The sequence below is a fragment of the Hirundo rustica genome, chromosome 3 (assembly GCF_015227805.2).
Source record: "Hirundo rustica isolate bHirRus1 chromosome 3, bHirRus1.pri.v3, whole genome shotgun sequence".
Lineage (NCBI taxonomy): Eukaryota > Metazoa > Chordata > Aves > Passeriformes > Hirundinidae > Hirundo > Hirundo rustica.
In genome coordinates, this window is record NC_053452.1 from 46610225 (window position 1) to 46628568 (window position 18344).

Below are 18344 nucleotides of genomic sequence, written 5' to 3' on the forward strand. Positions count from 1 at the left end.
ACATTTTTTGTAAGTGTTCTCTTCCTGCAATAGCAACTTTGGAAAGTTAACAGCTTTTATGTTACTGAGAGGGGGAAGATAAATAATCAGATAAACTTCAATTAATTAAAGCAAAGCTTAGAGTAATTAAATGAAAAACAGACAATACCCTGGAGCTCTAATTAACCCCACATTTGCTTCCATCTTTACTGCCTCAGCTATTTTAAAAGAGATGCTTTCCTGCCTCTAGTTACTGCATTTGTATAAAACAAAAAACTGCATGTTCTTTAACTTGAAGTTATGCAGAAGTTCAGTTGCTCTTCTGCTATGTCATTTATTCTTTCATTAAATCCAGAGGTACAGTTAGCAGCGTGTCAATAAGATATACGCTATGCTCAGTTTAATTGGTGGATAATTTTCCTCTCTTTCTAGGAAATGATGCAACATCAATAGTCAACTGTCTTCACATACTGGGACAGACCTTGGATGCGAGGTAATACTGATTATATTTTCTAAAGTCACTTTCTGAAGGAAAATCACTGAAAAAAGTAATGTGCAGTTACATTTGGGCTACCTGTATAAGACTGCAGAATTTCAACACTCACGAAATTACACTGCTGAAAGGAATTCCCGTTGCAAAACAGGTCGATTACTAGGATTTGACAGGACACTATTTGTAGGTTATTCTTTAAACTTCATTATGGATCTGTGGTGTCCAGAAACTTGTGGCTGTTAGTTTATGTGGTTTTATTCATGTGACTTTCTCAAAACCACAATAAAGTTAGAAATATTTTTTTATCTTCCTTACTCTGTTTAATCAAAAAATTCAGGAGTCAAATGCACCATAAATCTGTCTCATAGAGTGTCTTCTTTGCTAAATTAGTTCAGGTTCTAATTTGAAAATAACCCCAGCCCTTTGCTTAAAATTCAGCATTACTTTAATACTAAATTGAGCTGCTTGAGCCGTTATTGTGAAGGTCATGGATGATACAACCTTGATATGTTGCTTTTCATTTACTGTAAAGTCAACCCTCTCTGCTGATACTTATCTTTAGATCTTTGCAGTTTTAAACAAAATATGTTTAAATATGATAGCTTAAGCTGCCTCCATGGAAATTTTAAGGTAACTTTTTTCACTTTGCATTCAGTCTCAAAACAATTTGCTGCATTATGTGCAGAAAGTTCTTTTTCTTGATATCTTTGCAGCTGCTTTTATGGACAAGTTTTATATTCCATTTGCTAGGGGGTAGAGTCGTGATCATGGCCATTAATGAGGCTCAGCTTCTGCATGGTATGCCTTTAGTTTGAAATATCTTGTTTTTTCAGTCTTAAATTATCCATAGTCTAAGAAATCACACAGGCAAGGTACAGATACAAGTGAAGGTCACTGATTCAGAGCTTGGTGGAGATGTGAAAATAACTCCAGAGGGAGATTAAGAAATTAATGGAGGTAACATGGAAGTTTTAAAGATATTGCTCTTGAAATGGTATATATTCACTCTTTAAAAGAAACAGTCAGACTAAAAGAACTATACTGATAATCAATTTACAGAAGAACATCACCTCAATTTGTTTCACGCATGCCTAAACAGATACTTTGCTTAAACAAAGGATCTTTGTAATTGCTCTAGTTAAATCATGTAAGGTAATAGTTCTCCTGGATTATATCTTTATATCATGGATTATGGTGCTATAGTTACATAATACATAATAAATGCATTGATTGATTGATTCGATTTTATCAGATGTGGTTGTTTTCCCTCTCCCTTCTGATGCCGTTGATCTGGAGAGAGGAATGTGACTGTTATAATTAGGCAGATTTTCTGAGTTCTAACTTGACACAGTTCTTTAGTTTCTAAAGTCAGAAATCACAGACCTACTAATTCTTGGTTTTGTTATGTAGTTTTTGAGTTTTTTCCTCTCTGAAGGCAAATAAATCACTATAAATTTTAAAGGACTATCTGTTCAGCAGGAACACAGATAAAGCATTCTTCTCTTCTACAAGATGCCTATGAAACTTTTCAGTCATTCTGCTCTGAGAACATTTTACAATGTTAAAAGATGAAAGATTCTCTTCAGATCTCTGTTATCTATTTCATCTAATCCAAGACTAAGCTTTATTCCATGCTTGTCTAACAGAATGTTCTTCTTCATTCTTTTTGCATGCTATGAGCAGGACTGTGATGAAAACTGGTCTGGAATCTGTTAGGATGGCACTGAGAGCATTTTTGGACAATGCTGCTGAGGATCTGGAGAAGACAATGGAAAATCTTAAGCAAGGCCAGTTTACACACAGCAGAAACCAGCCAAAAGGAGTTACACAAATCATTAATTATACCACAGTTGCTCTCCTGCCAGTGCTATCTTCATTATTTGAGCATATTGGACAGCACCAGTTTGGGGAAGATTTGATATGTATGTATCATGTTATCATACATGTATGAAATGGTCCATGCCATTAAAATATCCATAGTATCATGTAGTAAATGTTACTAGACCATCAATTTTATTAAAGGACAAATCCTATGTCATTTTGATGAATTTTTTATTGATTTAATCAAACATTTGCAGCAATCAACCAAAAACAGACTGCAGGTTTTAGTGTACTCTAAATAAATATTGAAGCAGATGTGTCCATGATTACAAAGTGAGAAGGATCAAATTTTTTTATAACTTTATCCTAGATTTACTGTGACTTTCTTCATGTGTGAGAATTCACTTTGTGTAAGTTACTTTGTCTTTACTCTCTCTATAAATAAGGTTAGGCTACAAGGTTACACCACCATACTTGTACCTCAGTTTCAGTTAGAGCAGAATCTGAGTGGGTCCTTAAATTCTGAAAATTCCAGGGAAAAGTGGAAGGAGCTCCTGAAGAAATCAGACACCAGAGAAGAGAATGTATATGAGAGCCTGTATATTTGATTTCTGTACAGGTTCTGATTGTAGTGGATTCAGTGGTCCTTTATTTTCCCAAACCCCAAATTTTGCAGCCAAAATAATGCAGACTTTGCAGTCTGCACACAAAACTTTAATTTTATGTATTTTAGGAACTCACAAAAATATCACTGTCCGGATGGCACTAAAGGGGGAATCCTGCCCTGCGTAGCTTACTCAGTTATAAAAATCCATGAGAAGAACCTGGAGGAAAAGAATACTGAGCTACATTTTTTCTCTTTTTAGAATCTGTAAAAAGTATTATTTAAAGTAGCCTTGAAAGAACTCCTCAAAAATTTGTTGTATTGATGGATTTGAAAGTCATGAGATGTAAACATCCACTTTTTTTTCGTTAAACTATTTCTGTAAAATTCCGGAGACTGTGATGGTATCCAGACAAAGTAACTTGTTCATCCTAAACCACTTTTTCAGTCATCAAAGTGTTCATGCCTTGTGTAATTTTTGGTCTCTGGTATCCCATGTATTGGAACTTAATATTTAGCTTTGAATTCCTTATCACTTAAGTTGATGTTCCTAATCAGCTATTCTACATACATCACACTGGTGTAAAACATCCAATTTAGAATTAATGAACTGAGAAAGAATAATTACTTAAAATTGGGCCTATTTATTTTGTTTAGAGCATAGTGCAAAGACTTATTTTTCTTACGCATAACTTCTCTTTACATTTTGTTAAGAGTAAGATTTATCTTCCTTGTACGAGCATCTTGACCTGGTGCTTGTACCTGAGAGTACTAGTTACGAAGTATACTCCATGGGTGGATCATGTACAAAGATGGGTCAATCTGCCTGAGGTTACTATTACGATGTAAAAACACTTAATTCCAAGATGATCTGAACTAAAATCACAGTACAGTAAAGGGCTGGGCCATGTAGCTTTGATACAATATCTTCTAAGCTCTCCCAACCCATGAAGTCTTACCCTGTTTTGCTCACAATATTTCATTCATTGCACGTTGGGAGATGATATTACCACTGTAGGAGAGAATACTAGAGATATCTATGGCAAGAAGGGGAGTGTTGTCCATCTTTGTGGTACTTACAATGTTGCTGCAGAGTGCATTACAAAAATATTTTTTCAAAGAGATTTTAAGATTATTCTTACAGCTTTATGACTGAATTACTTGATCATTTTAGAACATCCTTTGGTGAAGTATTCATATGGACTAAGGAATTATTAATTGTTCTTAATCCTTTGTAAGTTTAAAGTGTAAATTAAGTACATGTCATTAGCTGGTATCAGTGCCTAAATGATATATATAAAAATATATATATAAACTGTGATTAAAATAATTAAATATTTGATAACAGAATTGCCTTTATTTTGCACAGCGCTGTTCTGTTTGTAAAGGTGCCGTGTTTAAAGAGTTGGTGTGCCATTAATTTAATAAAATTAGTGCACTAGTGAAATAGGTTTACTGTTTTAGCTAATAACGTGATATTTAAGTAAATGGAAATATTGAGTAAAAAGTATATCAGTGGGACTTCCAAAGACTTTGTGTATTTAGTGGGTGGTTTCTGTGGGTTGCCTTTGTTAAATTAATATTTTTAATTCTGTTATTATCTGAAGAAATTTATTTTAATTCTTTGGAAATGTATTGCAAATAAAAATCTCTTTGTAAATTCAGTTTTCTTCTTCTCTTTAGTGGACGATGTTCAGGTCTCTTGTTACAGAATATTGGCAAGTTTATATGCTCTGGGAACCAGCAAAAGTATCTATGTGGAGAGGTAAGAAGGAAAATATTTCTTCCATTTTTAATATTTACATTTATATTAAGCATTATGAATTTGCAGTTCAGAAATTAATATAGAAGAGCATTATTGGAAAGATATCTTGAGAGAAGATACAGATGTGCTCAGAAGTTAAATAGAAAACCCCCAAATCTGTGGAAAATCAGTTCTCATTAATTTCATTAAGCACATAAAATTAATTTATTTTGCTGTTTGGCAAATAGAGGATATGGGATTTGTTTTGAAGAGCATATCAGTGAAAGTGACAATTTTTGGGCATGATTTTCTACCACCATCATTGCAATCGAAAAGCACATAGGATGCTCTTCACAGGTGTGTGTGATGGATGGTTGTTTTGCTTACGAAGACTTAATGAAAAGGGGGAAAAAAGGAGGAAGGACGAAACGGTATGAATAGGTATGGGAATGAAGTTAGATTTAATAAAATCAAGTTTAATGAGTTAGATCTAGAAAGAATAAAATCTCCAAGACTGAGATAAACTGTAGACCAAGGATGAACCTTATGAACCTCATTAAATAACAAGATCAGTTCTGAGGGTTTTTTTCCTTTTGACTTGAAAGTTTATGATTCTCCTGAGATTAAATTCTCTTGAATTTCTGTCACATGTGTGATTTGGTCTCAGCTAGGGATTTCTCACCTCTCTAAATTCTGTGGTGATCAATTCAGTTGGAAATTAGAAAGACTGGCTTAACTGTCCTATGAATAACCGAAGTGAAGTGACAGGCCATCATTTACTTTTTCCTAGAAACAGTCTTTTAAAAATTCTAATACACAAAGAATTTTGATTGTCAAATAAATGTCATATATTTGAAAATATTATAGCAGCGTCTTTATGATAAAATTTCAGAGTTCTTGATCATTAGAAGCAATTTCCCACTCACTGAGGAACTTGACTTTCATACTAGACAAAGCATGAAAGTGATTATCACTTTCTCAGAAAAACTAAATATCACTTAGATAAAATGATAGTTGATTTTGGTCTCTTGTTTTATCCAGTAGCTTTTTCTTAATAGTAAGGATTATACAGTCAGTAAAGCTGAGAAGAAAGTAATAGAACAGAAGGGATTTTTACAATTATTTTGGTTTCCCCTGCATGTTTTTCATTTTCTGTAGGCTGTGTAGGCCACCTTTGACATTTTATGTCTTTACATACCATCCATTTAGTAGAAGAGGGTTTTGCTAGATTTTGATTTCTATTGCATGTTCTTGCATTGAGGATCCCAATAATGTTGTGGCTTCTCTCTTTGAAATGCAGTCACCTCAGAATACAACCCCAAGGTATGGTCAGTCAGTAGTTAGCAGGTGACTCCACTGGTGTTCGCTTCCAGCCTTACCCATTCTGTGGCTCTGTGATCAAAAATGTGTGTCTTTAATGGTGTTTGTTAATTCACAGGCAACGATCAGCTCTAGGAGAGTGCTTGGCTGCTTTCTCAGGGGCCTTTCCAGTGGCTTTTTTGGAAACTCATTTGAATAAACATAATATCTACTCAATCTACAATACCAAGAATGCGAGAGATAGAGCAGGTATTTCCAGAAACTGACATCATGATTATGAAAACGTGATTTCACAATAATTGCTGTTTGCCTTAAGACATGTGGTTTTGCATACATTTTATAGTGCAAGAATTTTCTTCCAATTTCATGGTTGCATTTCTTGTCTAAATTCTTCTTTCTAAATCAAAATTTTAATCAATTTCTAAATCTGATAAAACTGATCTTTTTATGTTCCTAATGTTACTGATATTTTAATTTTGAGATACTATTCTCAAAATACCACTTTTGAATTGAATTAATGAAGAGACTTTGCACATTTTTAATACCTCAGATATTCTATATTTGATCATAAAATTATGCATTCTCATCAGTAGCTTTGGTTCCTCAGCTTACATAAACAGTATTAGGTCCCTAAAACACACGTACTTGCAATTGAAGGAAAATAGCTTTGCTGTATTAGTTACATATTATGCCCTTATAAAGTAAAAAAATTGCAGTTGTATGTAGATTGGTTTTTATTTTGTTTGACATAAAAGGCAGTACAGATACTTTATAGTGACATTGTGTATGTTTACTTTGCGTATATCTTTTTATTATGTTCTTGATGTTTCTTACGCTGCAACATGATTGTTGAATAAGGTCACATGCACAAACTGTTCCTGCAAAAAAAAGAAGTTGCAGTAGAACTTTACAAGCTCTGCATTTATGCTAAGTCTGAATCATATTACAGATACACAAAGATGAATGACACTGTTCATATAAGATGCCAGTTTACAATGGCAATAATTTTATAACTTCATCTTTATTTTATAAAAAAGGGAACATAGCAGATTTATTATCCAAGGAGCTGTAGTATCCAGACTTGAAAATATCAACAATTATGCATACTTGCCATATATTTTATCTATTTTAATATATCTGGAAGGACAATCCACTGTATTGTCATGATTTTTAACAGAAAATGGATTTTTTTTTTCTAAAATTGCAAAATCTTTAAGGAGACTATGTAATGTCTGTGTAAAATATATTTGCTCTAAATAAGAGAAGCCACTGCTTTGCAAAAAAGACTGGCCTTAGTACAAGGAGTTGTGGAATGCTGGTAGAGACATTCGTACTCATAAGTTGCAGGCTGGATTTTTGATCTATAGGTACCTGTCTATGTCACTGTGTCCATTCTTCAGGAGCTACAGATTGTGCTTGCAGATTTTTTATGTAGATTAAAAAAACTGCCTTATCGAGGCAACTGCAGTCCTTTTTCAGAGGAAGGAACTAAAAATTGAAATTAATTAAAAAGTAAACATTTACAGTCACAGGTTCATCTCTAGAATCAGTTTCTCAAATCTGTGCAATTTGTTAGGACAGGCAGTGGTTTCCGTTTGTTATGTTAGAATTCCAGGTCTCATCTAGTGTGCTGTTGAGAGATACTTCATTATATCAGTTTGTTTCCTCAACTGCAAAACTTAGGCTGGAAGGGATTTTAAAATTTAAGCTTTATTTTGTATATAGAAAAGTGCATCTAATTTCTCTGAATTCATTCCACAACATTTACATTTGGAAGTTTTGATATAGGAATATTAATTACGGAAATGGTCAAATAAACAGTTTTATTTAAACAAAATAACAGTTTTTTAAACAGTTTTTTTTAAACAAAAGAAGTTTGTTCTTCAGCAGTACGAAAGGATGATGCTTTTTTTTTTTTTTCTTTTTTTTCTTTTTTTTTTTGTGTGTGTGTTTGGTGTGTTTCCTTTGGATCACAAAGGTGCAAATGTAAACAGAAGTTGTATTGAATAGCAGCTGAAAAGAATTGTTTTCTTTTATGACCTAGTTTATTGATTTTTTTTTTTCCATAGTTCTCAATTTGCCAACTAGTGTAGAAGAGGTCTGCCCAAATATTCCTTCCTTGGTGAAACTAATGGAAGAAATAGTGGAACTGGCAGAATCTGGTATTCGTTACACACAAATGCCACATATCATGGAAGTCATACTGCCTATGCTGTGCAGTTACATGTCCCACTGGTGGGAGCATGGGCCAGAGAACAATCCTGACAAGGCTGAAATGTGTTGCACAGCCTTGACGTCAGAGCACATGAACACTCTGTTGGGTAACATATTGAAAATCATCTATAACAACCTTGGTATTGATGAAGGAGCCTGGATGAAGAGATTGGCAGGTAAGATGTGAAAATAAATCAATAAACAAGCAATCGTGTGTGTATATTCAGAAGGTGTGTACACACAGAGACTCTGAATCACTCTGTATTTACCCTGTTAAAGTTGGAGTAGAAGAACACTCATATTTTTACATTTTTAATCAATACAGATCTTGATGAACCAGAAATACTATAAGTATAAAGAAAAAGCAGTGTAAGCAGTATGTTTGAATCTCTCTATAAGTAATATAAGAAGTAAATTAGACTATTTCTTTTTCCTGAGGATATACACGTGTGCCTTTTGCAGTATATTAAATTCAAGGACTATAGTAATTTAGCCCCATTTTCATTATATAGCAAGTTTTCATTTGCAGACATTATACGGTTCCTTGCTTTTCTGTATGAGTGCTGGATCCTTAAAACCTGGGTTTGAAGGTGTATATTAACATATCCATTACAGTGAAATGTCAAAATTCTCATGTCATTAAGTAATAGTTATGCTGACTTCATCTTTTGAACAACCTGAAATTCATTTAAAAATACTTTCATTCTCAGTGTTAATTTCTGAGAAAAAGTCACTTAAGTGGTGTGGATTCAATTTTTCAATTAGACTTTCTTATGACTTTTCAGTATTTACTTCAGTAGTAATTTCATTCATGGTAGCGTTCATAATTCCTAGTGTTTTGAGAGTTAGTAATGTAATGCACTTCAGAATAGGTGGCAACTGCCTAAAATTCTGTGTAATTTAATCAGTGTGTTGCAAATGATTTGGTACCAATGGGCCCAGTTGAAGTGCTAATGCAAATAGGCACTTCAGTTGTTTTAGTGAGTAGGTTTTCAAAAAGCTTGTGCTAACAAGTCTGAAATGAATCACTTGAATCACTCCCATCTGTGTCTACATACAAGACTTCTTAGTGTGCTGGAGAAGTACAGGCAAGCTGTTTCCATGGGTTTTCAAATAACCAGAGCATGCTTTCCAGTTCTCCTTCACTCAAGCAAGGTTCAAAGCAGAAGCCAGTAGCTAAGAAAACCTGTGTGTGCACTATGTAGCTATATATGTATCCATCCATACCATTAAACAACTTTGGCATTGCTCAGTAAAACTATGTAGACAAATACCATGCTGATGGCATACCAGTAAAGAGGTGTTTCGAGTTTTATGATCTTGCAGCCTTAGTCTGTGAAGTTGCGATTTCTGCCCTCAGACAAAGTGAATTGACTTTGTGAAATCCTGACCACATTTAATTCTTGGCAAAATTTCTGCTGATTTCAATGGGGGCAGGATTTGGCTCTGTAGCCTAGAAGTAAGATTCAAGAAAGTGGGAAAAGGTTTTAGTTATATTTTGTGGCCAGGTATATATTATAATATTCATTGCCTTAAATAGTGTTTTCCCAGCCCATCATAAGTAAAGCGAAGCCACAGCTCTTAAAGACACACTTCCTTCCACTGATGGATAAACTAAAGAAAAAGGCAGCAGTGGTTGTATCGGATGAAGAACATCTAAGAGCAGAAGGCAGAGGTGACATGTCGGAGGCTGAACTGCTCATCCTAGATGAGTTCACCACTTTGGCACGGGACCTCTATGCCTTCTACCCTTTGTTGATTAGATTTGTGGACTATAACAGGTATGTGGAGAGGAATAGGTCAGTGAAACTCATAAAACCTTCCTTTTTATTGATACCACCTCTTATCCCTTGATGTGCCTAGCACTAAATTACAGTGGCTTTTACTCAGTCTGACAATCTTCAGTTGCTCAAGCTAATGCTTTCTGACTTTAAGAAGGAGCTGGGGTCTTTTTGAGAAGAAAACAAAACAAAATTGCAATCCATATATATTGGACTAGAATTAGGATTAATATTAAAGGATTTTAAAGGTTTTGAAATAGGACATCAAAAAGCCACTGCTACCAAAAAGGATTAAAGCATATATTATTGGTTTTGTTGACTTGTATCCTTGTAAAATGTTGAAAAGTGATTTCAAAGCATAAAGACAATGAGGATTATCCCCCTTTTCACCCTTTTACCAAATTTTAGGGCAAAATGGCTGAAAGAGCCCAATCCTGAAGCAGAAGAGCTCTTCCGCATGGTGGCTGAGGTCTTCATTTACTGGTCAAAGTCTCATGTAAGTAATTCCTTGGTAAATGCTTCGTAAATGCTTGTTTTAATAGGTAGATCAGTTATTTAGTGGTTATGTTTGTAAAACACGTTTAATGACAGAAGCAAAACTGCAGATGGGAAGGTATTAATGACTCACATTTCTGACACTTTTGAAAAGGCAGAGAAGATAGGAGAGTTGGATAGGTATTTTGTGATATAGTAAACCAATTAAAGATACTTTTCTTACAGATTCTGGTTAGTTTGTTGTGGGTTTGTTATTTGCTTGGTTTGCTGTTTTTTTTGGATTTTTTAAAATATATTAAGCTCATAGCATTTTGTATCCTTACGCTTCTTTCTTCCCTCCTTTTTTTTTTTTTTTCCTTTCTTTTTTGCACACAACCCCCCCCCCCCCCCCCCCCCCCCCCAGTTATTTTAACCCTATAGCCTTTTTGTAATCACACCTAGCAAGCACTGATAATTTTTAAATAAAACATGATTTAGTGAATACTGGAACACAAAGAATTAAAACCCCCAAAAGAGTCTAATTTGTTTCAGACATTAGATCTTCATATGGACTGCTGTCTGTACTAAATTTCTTTATTTGTTATAGCTTCAATTCTCTCAAGTCTGGGGAAAAAGATGCCTTATAACTTCAGTGCTTGTGCCTGAATTTGAGATTTATTATAAACAACACTCTGCACAAAAAGTTATTATACTGTAGATAGATACTGGATAATGAAATCACCTGTGTATTCATAATTTCACTATTTTATTTAAATTTTTTCTTATGTACCTGAATATAGTGGAAATTTATAATGGGGAAAAAATTAATGAATAATTCACTAGTAAGGGAAAACCTGGACAATATTTTTATATTGAATTGGAGGAGGAGTAAGATTTTTATTATGTCCTTTTCACAGCTAGGGAAACATGTCCTTCTCTCTAACACGGGGAAAATCCCCAAACATTCACCACCTGAGTTATGAAATGTAAATGACGCTGAAATTCAAGGACCTTGTTGATCATCTGTTCATTTTTACTGCCCTTGTCTTAACTTGTGGATTCTACAGATTCCTACTTAATTTGTATTTTTATTTAAGGTATGTTTAGATAGAGCACTCATATAAATGCTTCTAACTGAGATCCTCTGTATATTTCCAGAATTTCAAAAGGGAGGAACAGAACTTTGTGGTACAAAATGAAATCAACAACATGTCTTTCCTTATCAGTGACACCAAATCTAAGATGTCTAAGGTAGCATAAAGATTTTAATATTTTTTCTTTGCAAAGGGAAGGAGTTGGGAAGACTCCAGAGAAGCACCTTTTATTGTTTGATTTTTTTTGTTTGTTTGGTTGGGGTTTTTTTGCAGGGGGTAGGGGGTTTGCTTTTGGATTTTTTCTGGTAAAGAAATCTGTTTAAAATACTGGGTTGAAATGCAAAACACAGTCATTTGAGAAACACATTGCAAAATATTGGCGATGTTAAAATGCCGTTTCCACTGGATGAGGTCACACCTGTAAAGGTAATAAGGAAATCGTGAAACTAGAGACAAGTACAAAGTTGCTAGTAGAATCCTTTTATTTAATATTGGATTTGGTTTCTTTTTAATCTTTACTTTATTCTGCAGGCAGCAGTTTCTGACCAGGAAAGGAAGAAGATGAAGCGAAAGGGTGATCGCTACTCTATGCAGACTTCTCTCATTGTGGCAGCACTGAAGAGATTGCTTCCAATAGGCCTAAACATTTGTGCTCCTGGAGACCAAGAGCTGATTGCACTGGCCAAAAATCGATTTAGCATGGTAGGCATTCTTTTTGCACTTCCAAAAGGTAGAAATATTTACTAATTAAATTCTTCCAATAATTTACCTTGTGTTCATTCTTACAGTATGACACAAAGAATCAAGATTATAATTTTGTTTTATAAGGGCGCAGTGGGTGATTATGGTATATATCTACATATTTTCCTCATGGTTTGAAACATTTCAGTTTGAACGTACTTACGATCAGTATGGATGTATTTCAGAATGATCAGTGTACGAATAGAGATAGTATTTAGTAGCTGAACTAGTTATTTATCTCTCTTAATTTTTAATGCAAAGTAGCGTTTGTTATATTTTATAAAGCTTGAATTTGGTTGGACTTGATCTCAAAAGTCTTTTCCAATTTTGTTGATTCTGCGACTGTCATAAAATTAAGAACTAGCTGTTTCCTAACTTCTGTGCTCGATGTCATAACTAATTCCTTTTAGTCACTCTCATGTGAATGAAAGAATTTCTGTAGGGATAGACTGTTTTAAAAGTGATTCTTTTGGGTATATACTCACAGTGCAATAATTTGATTTTAATTTGGAATATACTTCTTTTCCCAAGCTATAAAACTTTATACACTCTTGTGCGTTATATGACCATTGGACTGCTGAACTGTATGCTATAAAGGTTGCTATAAAAGAGCTCTGCAAAACAAACAGAACTCAAATCATAGAAGGTTCTGTTCCTGTTATCAGTTTTATTTGGTCAAACCTTCAGTATGTGTATATTAGCAGTTAGAATCCAGGCTTACATTTAGTGTGTTACTGTGAACAGATATGTATGATGCCATCCAGAACTTGATCCTGCAAGCTTGGGTAAGAAAAGATTTGTCTCAGAGATTTTTCTCAGTCTTTCACATTGTCAGTTGCATACATCATCTCATGAAGCCCAAGGTTGATATTTAAATGAATCATAACATTTTGTAATTACCTTCTATTCCTAATTTATATGATTTGTAATCTATTGGCAGAAAGACACTGAAGATGAAGTACGAGATGTCATCCGCAGTAATCTTCACCTTCAGGGCAAGGTAATCTATATGCAGTTTTTAAATTTGATTTTTCTTCATTTGAATTCATTTGCCGGTGCTGTATAGTGACAACCTGCTTTGGTTCATTAGGATAACTTGTAGTCCCTTATTCTCTTCTGTCAAGTAACTTGTTCAAGTTAACTGTTAAATGTTAGGTATTTAATATATGTATATATGTTTTATATGCAATAATATATGGCCCTTCAAATCTCTCTCCATTCACACCATTAATACAAAATTGGAGATGGAAGGAAATTCTATCACTGTTTAAACTCCACCTACTGTTATTTGAGATAGTCTGCAAAATGCTCAAAGGTACTTAGTATCAACTCGAAGTGTAAAGGAAAAGGAAGATGCCATTTTGGCATACTCTGTAAAGTGAAACATGTCCAGTTTTCTCAGTTTGGTTCCTGCTTTTCAGCCCTGGGAAAAGAAGGTGCTTGGGGAAAAAGTATAGATTTTTGTTACTGAATTCCATTTAGTTCCAGGTGAGTAGCCTTAGGGGAAAAGTCTTGAAATGGCCAGCATAAACTATTTTGTTAATGCTTCAAAGAAAGAAAAAGAGCCAGAATATGGAAGTGTAATAAAATTATGCATGTTTCTCCTCTGTTGAAGAAAGATGGAATTGGACCTATAAATGTTGCTTTACTTAGGATTTTCCTCTACCTTCTCCCCCTGCCTCATGTTTTATTCACCTCAAGAAAAAACTAAACTACTATTTTCTGTCCTTATTAAAAGGTCACAAAAGAGTAAATAGGAGTTGAAAGTCTGGTGCTTTTTTTTCTGAACAGTTATTTAAGAATCATTCAGAAGTCTAGATTCCACTGTAATGCATCGCAGTAATATTTTTTTTTTTAAATTAGCTGGTAGTGGGATGGTTCTTCCTGAATAATATGTGAAGATCAGTTTTCTCCTATCATATTTTCTATGTTAACAACAAAAGCGTTTAATCCAATAGCTTTAAATTAGAGGGTTTGCACGTAGAAAAGTTTACTCTGAAAGCAAAAGATTTAGTTAAATCCTAAAACCTTGAAATACCTATCCTTCTATAGCAAATATTGTTATATACTCAGAAGCAGAAAACACACAGGCAAAGTACTAGGAAGAAAGCATAATTTATGAAGATTTTAAGAGCAACAGTATTTAATTTGAATGCCATGAACATAACACCTTTGAACATGAGGTGATTTTGTGTATAAACTTCAATAGTGTTTTCTTAGTGAAAATGATAGATATTTCTGTTACGACATTTTCAATATGTGTACATTTTCATTTTGTGAGCCATGCAGTTACAAGTCTTGCCTGGGATTTCATGTTGCTATTTAGCACTTACCCTCCTGTTTTAACTACTTCAGTTTCTGTTTTGTTTCTTCAGTGATATGTTCTGCTGTTAAGAAATTTCTGTCTGTTACTGCTTTGTTGCCTGGAAGTCATGATACATCCTAATACCTTGGTCTGTGCTTTCTCTGCAGAAACTTCCTATGCTTAAATTAAAAGTTTGCTATTGTTAAGCAATATACATGTTCTCTGTTTATACTACATGAGAATAAAAATGCTTTTACATTTCTTAGATTAATGCAATTTCACAGTGTCTTGATGATGAAGACAAAAGTAATTTTGGCTAATCTAAAGTCCACTGTTGCATTTTCCAGTTGAAAATTTTTCATCAGTGACTATAGAATTTCCTATTTTTAAATGAATTCCCTGTGGAAAATGAAAATCTGAAAGAGAACCACATAATACATAGATTAAAAAACCTAACTGCTATTGTAGTTAGCTTTATTTTATAACTGTTTACATATTGCTTTATTAACTTTTAAAAGGTCTGATTTGGACCTGTATGTGACAAGTAAACTGCAGACAAAACGGTGATTTCTCAGTGACACATTCTAGAGTTAACAATAAATGTAAGTGTGTAAGCAGTTACTTAAAGCATAATATCTAAAGTTAAATTCAGTAGTTTTGTACAAATTGCAATGCAATTTATTCTGTTATTGTCTGATGTCATTAGGATTCAGTCACTATACAGTCATGTATAGTGTTTGAACAGTAAGATATTTCTTGTTACAAAGAATTCTGCCATCATGCATAGACCACCCTTTTGTTGTCTGATTAAGTCAGATATAATAGGAATGTAGGCCAAATGGTCTCATAAATTTAAATTATTATTTCCTAATATAATATAATTAATAACTTAGTTATAGCGATGTTTGTGTAAAGTGGCTTTCAAAATATAGTATTTCAAAAATACTGCTTTTGGAAAGGCTGATTTTCTACCAACCATAGCAATATTCTTTCTTAAAATGGTGTTTTCTGTTAACTGCTTCTCACAGACACCTAATATTCTGTTATTTACCTAAGAGCTAAAATTCCATTTATCTAGATTCCTTTTTGGAGTACTGCATTGTTAGAGAATCATCCTTCTGAATCTTTAGCTATTAATGTTGTGGCGTCTATTTCATGCATTTGTCTACCTTTGTCTACATTTGTACATTTGTCTTCACCCTGTTTCTGTCTTTCCTTTCCTTGCATGCCTGCATGCTGTTATTCAGTACCAAGCCTTTTATTTCAAGAAATTGATGACGAAACTTGCATTCATTTTGACATGGATGAAGCTCAAGTCACCAAAATCTTCTTCCAGCCATTCTAGCTCACACCTTGAAATGCCAACTACTCATACCCTTAAAAAACTACCTATACAAAAAAGCTGTACCTTGATAGAATGTGAGAAGTCCTCAGATCAAAAGACATCTCCACCTGTGATTAAAAAGTCTTTTGTGGACTATCCATTCATGATGATCCAGTCAAATGCTCACACAAAGACTGTGGATGTGACAGTTTTTAAGAAATGGAAAAGCCGAAAGGTGGAAGAAATGCCTGCAAAATGTGGCTTTCTAGGTTATAATAAGCTATTAATGAATGACTGTGTAAGTTTTTAATCGTTCCTGGAACTTGAGTAAACCGTGTGTCGTAATATGCTTTGTGGAGGTGAATTAGCATTATTGTCTCATCTTAGGCACAAATTGAAATCTGGATCCACAAAGAAGTTTTAGACAAGTAAGTGTTGAGTTCAAGGTGTATGGAAATCTGTAGGGTTTAGCCCCCCAAGTTCTTTAGCTGTCCAGGCCAGTGTGTCTTCAACAGTAGCTGCATAATCAGGAATGTTCACTGTCCACAGTTCTCAGTAAAATGGGTCATCAGTGTCATTGGCACAGTAAATGGTTGCAAAGTGTGTTGCATCAGTCTTGATTATCAGGGCTGGGGAGACAAAACAAACCAAAAAAGAATTCACCAATTGTAAAACAGAGAATTACAGATTAATGAAATAGAAAAATGAAATATAAAGAGAAAAATTTGATAACCATTTTGCTTCTTACAGTTCTTTATAATTTGTAGGCTGTTAAGAAAATGCATCTTAATTTCAGTTTTCCAAATTAACTTTTGACTTTTTAGCTAATAATCAGTAAAATTACGATTTACTAAGAATTAAAGAAAAATAAAATAGATGTAAATAGCAATACTGCTATTTTCTATGGCTGAAAATTAAGTAATCCCAACTAGTGGAGCAACACTTTCAGTGTTGTTACATTTAACAATGGCCAAGGCAATGTACTAAATTATGTCCATGTACCTAATTTTCACTACTTTTCCTCAAATATTATGTTCATTGTTGATGCCAGTGCTATTTGCTGACCAATGATTTTTGTTATTTGTATGATTTTAGTGTTTTAGTGTTTTAGTTCTGTGGGACAGGTTGCCCACATAAACTGTGGATGCATCATCTCTGGAAGTATTCAAGGCCAAGTTGGACATGACTTTGAGAAATCTGGTCTTGTGGAAGGTGTCCTTGTGTATGGCAGAGGGGTTAGAACTAGATGGCCTTAAAGGTGCCTTCCAACGCAAAACACTTTATGCTTTATGGGAGCTCTTACCAAGCATTGCACCAATTAGTCTTGTTCTCACAGTGTAATGGATGCTTTATGGGTTAGACATGTAAAAGTATAGGTTAGCCATATAAAGTGTTTCAGTTTACCTTTGAACCAGTTTCTCTACTGATTAAATTGTTCAGAACATTTTGCCTTGACATGTGAAATCTTCCTCTGCAGCTTGAGGATCCTGCCATTAGATGGCAGATGGCACTTTACAAAGATTTGCCAAACAGAACTGACGATTCCTCAGATCCAGAGAAGACTGTGGAAAGAGTCCTTGATATAGCTAATGTGCTGTTTCACCTGGAACAGGTTAGAGACATTTTACCAATTTCATTCCTTCTAATCTAAATAAAAGTGTTCACCCTTTCATTTCTACTTTCACCCACTGTATTTAATGTTATGTTTTTTCTTATTTCTTTTGATGGCTACTGCTTACACGCCTAAATCCTGTGTTTTGTAGTCCAATATCATGGTCGTATGTATCTCACAGTGTATTTGCAGCAGCTTCAACAGCAATTATTTTGGTAATCTGGCAAACTCATATATTCCTTGCTGTATTCAAGAAACAGAAGAAGCAGGTTTTTTCCTGAAAAAGATCTGTCAGAAATTTTAAGTTGCTTCAGAATACGGCACAAAGCTATTTAAGATTTTTTGCATTAATATGTAAGCTTCTCATGTGACCTGAACTACAGTAACTTTTACATAAGTAGTTCTGTATTTTATTTTCTGTCCTTCCCATATTCTTTAAAATATGAAGTTAAAAAATCTCCAATATGGGTACATCTTACCGGTCAAAGACTAGTTGATGAGTTATTTTTGTGACTTTTCTTTTTGAATTATTACCTATTTTGCACTTTAGTTTTATTATGTGTTTTCCTTTTTAAAATGTAGTGAACAAACAGGAGATTAACTTAGAGGGTGTTCCTAATGGCAGAGATGAACTCTGCTGGTTGCACACCATAGGCTACAAACTGTCTCCATATAAATTTTAATAATTTTTTTTTATTTTCAAAGAGCATTTGAAAATTTGTGGTTCTCTTGCATTCTCATTGGATTAGTTGGTTTCACTCAGAAAGTTTTAAGATCCCGTGTCAGGAAGTTTCCCCACTGTCAGGAGGACACTGGTTCAGTCAATAGGAATCTGAGA

At 34.1% G+C, this 18344-nt stretch overlaps 1 protein-coding gene across 4 annotated transcripts in view; it reads left to right on the forward strand.

Annotated features, from left to right (window-relative positions):
- Positions 1 to 18344, forward strand: part of RYR2 (ryanodine receptor 2) — a 384235-nt gene that overhangs the window by 302344 nt on the left and 63547 nt on the right. For all 4 annotated transcript variants that reach the window (XM_058419591.1, XM_040059776.2, XM_058419590.1 and 1 more), the window contains 11 exons: positions 412 to 472; positions 2156 to 2394; positions 4581 to 4662; positions 6080 to 6210; positions 8031 to 8351; positions 9716 to 9956; positions 10365 to 10452; positions 11589 to 11681; positions 12056 to 12226; positions 13206 to 13265; positions 17372 to 17506. In XM_058419591.1, coding sequence (XP_058275574.1) covers positions 412 to 472; positions 2156 to 2394; positions 4581 to 4662; positions 6080 to 6210; positions 8031 to 8351; positions 9716 to 9956; positions 10365 to 10452; positions 11589 to 11681; positions 12056 to 12226; positions 13206 to 13265; positions 17372 to 17506 — 1622 coding nt within the window. The remainder of the gene's footprint in view (positions 1 to 411; positions 473 to 2155; positions 2395 to 4580; positions 4663 to 6079; positions 6211 to 8030; positions 8352 to 9715; positions 9957 to 10364; positions 10453 to 11588; positions 11682 to 12055; positions 12227 to 13205; positions 13266 to 17371; positions 17507 to 18344) is intronic.